The sequence below is a fragment of the Oncorhynchus tshawytscha genome, linkage group LG13 (assembly GCF_018296145.1).
Source record: "Oncorhynchus tshawytscha isolate Ot180627B linkage group LG13, Otsh_v2.0, whole genome shotgun sequence".
Lineage (NCBI taxonomy): Eukaryota > Metazoa > Chordata > Actinopteri > Salmoniformes > Salmonidae > Oncorhynchus > Oncorhynchus tshawytscha.
The window spans coordinates 2,761,542-2,771,541 of NC_056441.1; the positions used below are offsets into that span (position 1 = coordinate 2,761,542).

The 10,000-nt window shown below is 43.5% G+C and overlaps 1 protein-coding gene across 1 annotated transcript in view; it reads right to left on the reverse strand.

Moving 5' to 3' along the window:
• The window catches only part of LOC112220687 (CUB and sushi domain-containing protein 2-like), a 927,456-nt gene that overhangs the window by 193,322 nt on the left and 724,134 nt on the right, over nt 1-10,000 (reverse strand). The window contains 2 exon segments of the mRNA XM_042295064.1: nt 809-905; nt 8,946-9,070. Coding sequence (XP_042150998.1) covers nt 809-905; nt 8,946-9,070 — 222 coding nt within the window.

Here is a 10,000-nt window from a genome sequence, read left to right on the forward strand (position 1 = left end):
AGAGCAGGTAGTCTAGTGGTTAGAGGCAGGTAGTCTAGTGGTTAGAGCAGGTAGCCTGAACAAGGCAGTTAACCCACTGTTCCTAGGCCGTCATTGAAAATAAGAATTTGTTCTTAACTGACTTGCCTAGTTAAATAAAATGTTAAATTAAACATGATATTTGTCACATCTAATATAACAGCTATAGACTTTACAGTGAAATGATCACTGAAGCCATATGACTGATGGAATCCTTGGCTTCGGTTCATACTACCTGGTTCTACTACACCCTGGTCACATGGCCTGCTCTGAATCACTGTGATTGGCTTAACACCATGGTGAAGTTTTCATCTGTGATTCCTGTGTGTTTCACCATGGCAACCCTGTTCCCAAAATGAGAACCGAAAAGGAAGAGCCCTATAGTGTCGTTACGTGACGAGGTTAAACATTACACAGGATAAACTAATGAGTCACTTGATCTCTAAAATAAACCTTTTCAACGGTACGCATTCTACATTCTAATACACCTGCTTCTCCTCTCTTTGAGCTCGAGTGAGTATTGATACACTCAACCGTCTGTAACGCAGATCAATAGTGACTCGCTGCTTCTCTCTGTTTCATCTATTGAGCAGCAGAGTAACAGGGGGTTACTCACTGGTAACGGACAGGCTGTGGTGGACGTTAGTGTATTGAGGAGTTGTATTTGGTGGTTTTGAAAAGAAAAATACTTTAACCATCCCCACAGTTAAACAGCATGGTGCAACACTCCACCATCACACATAGAAAGAGAGAGAGAGAAAGAGACAGAAATAGAGAAGGAGTGACTCACCTGAGAAGCTCCCCAGCATGGTGTCGCTGTTGTCTCCTCCATCAAACACCTCTAGAGAATCCCAGTTCTGTTCAGTCACAAAACTGATCACCTGGATCTGAGGAGAGGAGAGAGAAAGAGGAGATGTGAGGACAGGAGAGGAGAAGAGATGAGAGGAGAGGAGAAGAAAGGAGAGGAGAGGAGAATAGAGGAGAGGAGAGGTGAAGAGAGGAGAGAGAGAGGGGGATGAAGGAGAGGAGAGGAGAGGAAGGAGAGGGGAGAGGAGAGGAGAGGAGAGGAGAGGAGAGGAGAGGGAGAGGAGAGGAGAGGAGAGGAGAGGAGAGGAGAGGAGAGGAGAGGAGAGAGAAAGAGGGGATATGAGGGAGGAGAAGAGAGGAGAAGAGAAGAGAAGAGAAGATAAGAGAAGAGAGGAGAGGGGAGGAGAGGAGAGGAGAAGGGAAGAGAAGAAAAGAGAGGATAGGAGAGAGAAAGAGGGGATATGGGAGAGAAGAAGAGAGGAGAGGAGAGGTGAAGGGAGGAGAAGAGAGGAGAGGAGAGGAGACGAGAGGAGAGGAGAGGTGAAGAGAGTAGAGGAGAGTAGAGGAGAGGAGAGGTGAAGAGAGGAGAGGAGACGAGAGGAGACGAGAGGACAGGAGACGAGAGGAGAGGAAACGAGAGGAGAGGAGAGGAGAAGTCGCTCTCCCCCATCCTCCTCTTTACTGTCATCTCTCCTCTCCTCTCGTCTCCTCTTTCTCCTAAACCTTAACAAGAGCAGAGCAAAAAAAAGAGGTTCAGAGACAAAGGTCCCAACGTGTCTAAGTTTTCTTCCCAAAAATGTTTTGGCTCTATGGCACTTGAGATTAGAAATTATACACAGAACAGAAATATAAATGCAACAGGAAACAATTGCTACGATTTTATTCATTACATTAATTCCTATAACTATTTCCTATAAGGAAATCAGTCAATTGAAAAAAAAATGAATCTATGGATTTCTAATGACTTAGAATACAAATATGCTGTTGGTCACCTTAAATTATACCTTAAAAAAAAGTAGGTGCGTGGATCAGAAGACCAGTCAGTATGTGAACTCAATTTGCCTCTCTTGTCTCTCAATCTCTCTCAATCTCTCTCTCTGTCTCTGTCTCTCTCTCTCTCTCTCTCTCTCAATCTCTCTCTCTGTCTCTCTCTCTCTCTCTGTTTCTCTCTGTCTCTCTCTCTCTCTCTCTCTGTATCTCCCTCTACCTCTTTATCTCTCTGTCTCACTCTTTATCTCTCTGTATCTCTCTCTCTCTTTATCTCTCTCTCTCTGTATCTCACTCTTTATCTCTCTGTATCTCTCTCTCTTTATCTCTTTCTCAGTATCTCTCTCTCTGTATCTCTCTCTGTATCTATATCGCTCTCTGTGTATTTATTTATTTTTATTTCACCTTTATTTAACCAGGTAGGCTAGTTGAGAACAAGTTCTCATTTACAACTGCGACCTGGCCAAGATAAAGCATAGCAGTGTGAACAGACAACACAGAGTTACACATGGAGTAAACAGTTAACAAGTCAATAACACAGTAGAAAAAAAAGAGTCTATCAGAAAAGGCATGGTCAGAATGAGATTAACACTGATGGATCATGGTCATGTGCAGGTAGAGATACTGGTGTGCAAAAGACCAGAAAAGTAAATAAATATGAACAGTATGGGGATGAGGTAGGTAAATTGGGTGGGATATTTACCGATGGACTATGTACAGCTGCAGCGATCGGTTAACTGCTCAGACAGCAGATTTTTAAAGTTTAAAGTCTCACAGCGATTTTTGGCAGTCACAGGCAGCAGAGAACTGGAAGGAAAGGCGGCCAAATGAGGTGTTGGCTTTAGGGATGATCAGTGAGATACGGTGGGTGTTGCCATTGTGACCAGTGAACTGAGATAAGGCGGAGCTTTACCTAGCATGGACTTGTAGATGACCTGGAGCCAGTGGGTCTGGCGACGAATATGTAGCGGGGACCTGCCGACTAGAGCATACAGGTCGCAGTGGTGGGTGGTATAAGGTGCTTTGGTAACAAAACGGATGGCACTGTGATAAACTGCATCCAGTTTGCTGAGTAGAGTATTGGAAGCTATTTTGTAGATGACATCGCCGAAGTCGAGGATCAGTAGGATAGTCAGTTTTACTCGGGTAAGTTTGGCGGCGTGAGTGAAGGAGGCTTTGTTGCGGAATAGAAAGCCGACTCTAGATTTGATTTTCGATTGGAGATGTTTGATATGAGTCTGGAAGGAGAGTTTACAGTCTAGCCAGACACCTAGGTACTTATAGATGTCCACATATTCAAGGTCGGAACCATCCAGGGTGGTGATGGTTGAAAAGCATGCATTTGGTTTTACTAGCGGTTAAGAGCAGCTGGAGGCCACGGAAGGAATGTTGTATGGCATTGAAGCTCGTTTGGAGGTTAGATAGCACAGTGTCCAAGGAAGGGCCAGAAGTATACAGAATGGTGTCGTCTGCGTAGAGGTGGATCAGGGAATCGCCCGCAGCAAGAGCAACATCATTGATATATACAGAGAAAAGAGTCTGGAATTGAACCCTGTGGCACTCCCATAGAGACTGCCAGAGGACCGGACAACATGCCCTCCGATTTGACACACTGAACTCGGTCTGCAAAGTAGTTGGTGAAACAGGCAAGGCAGTCATTAGAAAAACCGAGGCTACTGAGTCTGCCGATAAGAATATGGTGATTGACAGAGTTGAAAGCCTTGGACAGGTCAATGAATACAGATGCACAGTATTGCACAGTATTGTCTTTTATCGATGGCGGTTATGATATTGTTTAGTACCTTGAGCGTGGCTGAGGTGCACCCATGACCAGCTCGGAAACCATATTGCACAGCGGAGAAGGTACGGTGGGATTCGAGATGGTCAGTGACCTGTTTGTTGACTAGGCTTTCGAAGACCTTAGATAGGCAGGGCAGGATGGATATAGGTCTGTAACAGTTTGGGTCAAGCTGATTTGTACGGGTTTTGCAGCTCTTTAAGAACATCTGCTACCTGGATTTTGGTAAAGGAGAAGCTGGGGATGCTTGGGCGAGTAGCTGCGGGGGGGGGGAAGCTGTTGGCCGAGGTTGGAGTAGCCAGGAGGAAGGCATGACCAGCCGTTGAGAAATGCTTGTTGAAGTTTTCGATAATCATGGATTTATCAGTGGTGACCGTGTTACCTAGCCTCAGTGCAGTGGGCAGCTGAGAGGAGGTGCTCTTGTTCTCCATGGACTTTACAGTGAGCAATAACTATTTTTATGAGTTAGAGGTACAGGATGCAAATTTCTGCTTGAAAAAGCTTGCCTTTGCTTTATTGACTGACTGAGGACAGTAGAGAGAGAGCCATGATTCCGTGAAATAGAGTTTACAGTCCATGATGTCTCTCTGGAAGGAGATCCTCGTCCTGAGCTCGTCTACTTCATTGTCCAGAGACTGAACATTAGCAAGTAGTATACTCGGAAGCGATGGATGGTGTTCCCGCCTGCTGGGTTGGACAAGTCCACACCGAATACCTCTTTTCTGCCGGTGGAGCAGCCTCTGGTATAAATTCCAATTCGGGAAAGTCATATGCAAATTACTTCAACTAACCTGACTCAGTACCGGGACATATATATATAGCCTCGTTACTGTCATGTAATTTTCTTGTGTTACTTTTTAAAATGTATTTTTACTTTAATTTATTTAGTAAATATTTTCTTAACTCTATTTCTTTAACTGCATTGTTGGTTAAGGGGCTTGTAAGTCAACATTTCACGGTAAGGTTCTACACCTGTTTTGTTCGGAATATGTGACAAATACAATGTGATTTGATAGTGTGCCTAATGTAATTAACTGTGGAGATGCTAAAATGCAGCTCTGATTATTATTTCTCTCCTCAACCACTGGGCATAAAAGCTTCTTCCCCCACAAAACCACTATCTCTATTATTCTAAAGACCGTCTGTACTGCTGTTAAACTGCTGGCTTATCATCAAATGCAAGACATAGGGCCAAGACTGTACAGAAACAACAAGATATTAAAATCACCTAGATCAGAGGAGAGACAAAAGGCCAAGACTGTACAGAAACAAAAATATATTAAATATATATATTAAAATCACCTAGAATAGAGGAGAGAACGAAGGGCCAAGACTGTACAGAAACAACAAGATATTAAAATCACCTAGAATAGAGGAGAGACGAAGGGCCAAGACTGTACAGAAACACAGGGAATAGAAACTAATAACAACATGAACAATATAATTCCCTCCCTCTAGTCTGGGGATGAGAGAAGCTTTAGTTGACCAAACACTGCACATACATCCCAAATGACACACTATTCACTACATACTGCACTAATTCTGGCCTAAGGGGTAGCAGTGTACTATATAGGGATTAGGGTGCGGTTTTGGTTCTATTTCGTGGTATTTCACCCAGTAGATATGGGAGTTTATCAACATTGGATTTGTTTTCAAAATACTTTGTGGATCTGTGTAATCTGAGGGAAATATGTGTCTCTAATATGGTCATACATTGGACAGGAGGTTAGGAAGTGCAGCTCAGTTTCCACCTCATTTTGTGGGCAGTGAGCACATAGCCTGTCTTCTCTTGAGAGCCATGTCTGCCTACGGCGGCCTTTCTCAATAGCAAGGCTATGCTCACTGAGTCTGTACATAGTCAAAGCTTTCCTTAAGTTTGGGTCAGTCACAGTCGTCAGGTATTCTGCTGCTGTGTACTCTCTGTTTAGGGCTCTCTAGCATTCTAATTTAGCATTCTAATTTGCTCTGTTTAAAAAAAAAAATCTTTCCAATGTGTCGAGTAATTATCTTTTTGTTTTCTCATGATTTGGTTGGGTCTAATTGTGCTGCTGTCCTGGGGCTCTGTGGGGGGTGTTTGTGTTTGTGAACAGAGCCCCAGGACCAGCTTGCTTAGGGGACTCTTCTCCAGGTGCATCTCTCTGTAGGTGATGGCTTTGTTATGGAAGTTTTGGGAATCACCACCTTTTAGGTGGTTGTAGAATTTAACGGCTCTTTTCTGAATTATATGAATTTTATATACCTAGCGGGTATCGGTTTAATATGATGGATGAGAGGAGAGTCACTTCACAGCTATTTTCAGGTCTCTCCAGAAATGTTAGATCGGGTTCAAGTCCGGGCTCTGGCTGGGCCACTCAAGGACATTCCCGAAGCCACTCTTGCGTTGTCTTGGTTGTGTGCTTAGGGTTGCTGTCCTGTTGGAAGGTGAACCTTCACCCCAGTCTGAGGTCCTGAGCGCTCTGGAGCAGGTTTTCAGCAAGGATCTCTCTGTACTTTGCTCTGTTCAGCTTTCCCTCGATCCTGACTAGTCTCCCAGTCCCTGCAGCTGAACAACATCCCCACAGCATGATGCTGCCACCACCATGCTTCCCCGTAGTGATGGTGTCAGGTTTCATCTAACCGTGATCCTTGGCATTCAGACCATAGAGTGCAATCTTGGTTTCATCAGACCAGAGAATATTGTTTCACATGGTCTGAGAGTCTTTAGGTGCCTCTCTGAGCTCTATCGACAATTCCTTTGACCTCACAGCTTGGTTTTCGCTCTGGCATGCACTATCAACTGTGGGACCTTATATAGACAGGTGTGTGTCTTTCCATATCATGTCCAATCAATTGAATTTACCCCAGGTGGACTCCAATCAAGTTGTAGAAACATCAAGGATGATCAATGGAAACAGTATACACCTGAGCTCCATTTCAAGTCTCATAGAAAAGGGTCTGAATACTTATGTAAATAAGGTATTTCCGTCATTATGGGATATTGTGTGTAGATTTATAAGGGGGATAAACAATGTAATATATTTTATAAAAAGGCTCTAACATAACAAAATATGGAAAAAGTCAAGGGGTCTGAATAGTTTCTGAATGCACGGTAGCTGAAATTTCATGGACAGTTTGGAGAGCCAATGGGATGATATTGAGAGCTCGTGCCAGCAAATAATATAGCTGAAATAGGAAGAAGATTAACATAAAATGGGAGAAGTGATGTCAGCTCATCATGTGGCAAACATAGCTATCTACTGCAAATAACAATAACGTTAGTTAGCTTGATTTAAATCACATGTAAATGAACAAGTTTAAACAAGTTTTGTTAAACAAAAGTTTAAAAAATGATTGTAAAGTAATTGAAATTGCAACATCAACTAGATACTTTTAACTGATTAACTACATTTTTTTTCATAATATAGCTGACAATGTTGCTGTAGCCTGCACATCTTCCTATTTTAACAGCAAATCCTGCTGGGCCCAACGTTGACGTTGTAGTTTTATCCTGCTGGGCCCCAGCAACGTTGATGTTGTAGTTTTATCCTGCTGGGCCCCAGCAACGTTGATGTTGTAGTTTTATCCTGCTGGGCCCCAGCAACGTTGACGTTGTAGTTTTATCCTGCTGGGCCCCAGCAACGTTGTTGTTGTAGTTTTATCCTGCTGGGCCCAGCAACATTGACGTTGTAGTTTTATCCTGCTGGGTCCCAGCAACGTTGACATTGTAGTTTTATCCTGCTGGGCCCAACGTTGATGTTGTAGTTTTATCCTGCTGGGCCCCAGCAACGTTGACGTTGTAGTTTTATCCTGCTGGGTCCCAGCAACATTGTTGTTGTAGTTTTATCCTGCTGGGCCCAACTTTGACGTTGTAGTTTTATCCTGTTGGGTCCCAGCAACGTTGACATTGTAGTTTTATCCTGCTGGGTCCCAGCAACGTTGACATTGTAGTTTTATCCTGCTGGGCCCAATGTTGATGTTGTAGTTTTATCCTGCTGGGCCCCAGCAACGTTGACATTGTAGTTTTATCCTGCTGGGCCCAACGTTGATGTTGTAGTTTTATCCTGCTGGGCCCCAGCAATGTTGACGTTGTAGTTTTATCCTGCTGGGTCCCAGCAACGTTGACATTGTAGTTTTATCCTGCTGGGCCCAACGTTGACGTTGTAGTTTTATCCTGCTGGGTCCCAGCAACGATGACTTTGTAGTTTTATCCTACTGCGTCCCAGCAACGTTGACATTGTAGTTTTATCCTGCTGGGTCCCAGCAACGTTGACATTGTAGTTTTATCCTGCTGGGCCCAACGTTGACGTTGTAGTTTTATCCTGCTGGGCCCCAGCAATGTTGTTGTAGTTTTATCCTGCTGGGCCCTAGCAATGTTGACATTGTAGTTTTATCCTGCTGGGCCCAGCAACGTTGTTGTTGTAGTTTTATCCTGCTGGGCCCAACGTTGACATTGTAGTTTTATCCTGCTGGGCCCAACGTTGACGTTGTAGTTTTATCCTGCTGGGCCCAACGTTGACGTTGTAGTTTTATCCTGCTGGGCCCAGCAACGTTGTTGTTGTAGTTTTATCCTGCTGGGCCCAACGTTGACGTTGTAGTTTTCTTTCAACATGTTTGTGGTTTCTTGGCAAGTTGTTGACACAAGTTGTGTCCTTTGAAAAAATAAATGAAAGCCTAAGTACATTTGTGCTCCCATTTGCCTACTTTTCTTTGAGATCTTTAAAAGAAAAAGTTTTGTGATACTCTCATCTTGTAGTACATTCATAATGTTTTATAACACTTAAAATGAATGTCACTTTAGTAAAATGTTACAGTGGATGAAAGACTGCAGGAGCTTGTCCTCAGAACACTTTTGAGGAACAAAAACGTCTGGAAAACTCTGTTGGTGACTCATATAAACTCAGCAAAACATTATATTTTTTTGTCCTGATGATGTTTTTGTGGTGACAGCCAGAACACAGTGGAAGAACAGTGACAGGTGGACGGTTGCCGACTTCTAATGCATCAACTAGGAGTAAAATCCAGCTTCAGGTAACTTTTGATGAATGAAAGTCTGATAAAAAGAGAGACTCGTGACAAGCTGATAAAAAGCTTGTAGAGGAGTGTGACTGTATTAAATATCTAGAGGACAGTCTAGAGGACAGTCTAGATGACAGTCTAGAGGACAGTCTAGCGGACAGTCTAGAGGAGAGTCTAAAGGACAGTCTAGAGAAGAGTTTAAAGGAGAGTCTAGAGGACAGTCTAGAGGACAGTCTAGCGGACAGTCTAGAGGAGAGTCTAGCGGACAGTCTAGAGGACAGTCTAGTGGACAGTCTAGAGGACAGTCTAGAGGACAGTCCAGACAGTTGAAGGTTTATACCTGTATTCCTGATCCTTCCGGGACCGTGATCTTCCAGACACAGTTGAGACTGTTGAGATAGGGCTCAGGAAAACCAGGAGACAGGATGGTACCGGTCCGCTGGGCCAGATTACCACCACATGGTACTGAAGGGTTGAAGAGAGAGAGAGGAGGGGAGGGAATCAGAACCCACTGGATTCTCCAATTACATTGAATGAGTTACAGGACAAAATAAAAACCCTCCAACCCAAAAAGGCCTGTGGTGTTGATGGTATCCTCAATGAAATGATCAAATATACAGACAACAAATTCCAATTGGCTATACTAAAACTCTTTAACATCATCCTTAGCTCTGGCATCTTCCCCAATATTTGGAACCAAGGACTGATCAGCCCAATCCACAAGTGGAGACAAATTTGACCCCAATAACTACCATGGAATATGTGTTAACAGTAACCTTGGGAAAATCCTCTGCATTATCATTAACAGCAGACTCGTACATTTCCTCAATGAAAACAATGAACTGAGCAAATGTCAAATTGGCTTTTTACCAAATTACCGTACAACAGACCATGTATTCACCCTGCACAACCTAATTGACAAACAAACAAAACAAAACCAAGGCAGTCTTCTCATGCTTTGTTGATTTCAAAAAAGCCTTCGACTCAATTTGGCATGAGGGTCTGCTATACAAACTGATGGAAAGTGGTGTTGGGGGTAAAACATACGACATTATAAAATCCATGTACACAAACAACAAGTGTGCGGTTAAAATTGGCAAAAAACACACACATTTCTTCACACAGGGTCGTGGGGTGAGACAGGGATGCAGCTTAAGCCCCACCCTCTTCAACATATATATCAACGAATTGGCGCGGGCACTAGAAAAGTCTACAGCACCTGGCCTCACCCTACTAGAATCCGAAGTCAAATGTCTGCTGTTTGCTGATGATCTGGTGCTTCTGTCACCAACCAAGGAGGGCCTACAGCAGCACCTAGATCTTATGCACAGATTCTGTCAGACCTGGGCCCTAACAGTAAATCTCAGTAAGACCAAAATAATGGTGTTCCAAAAA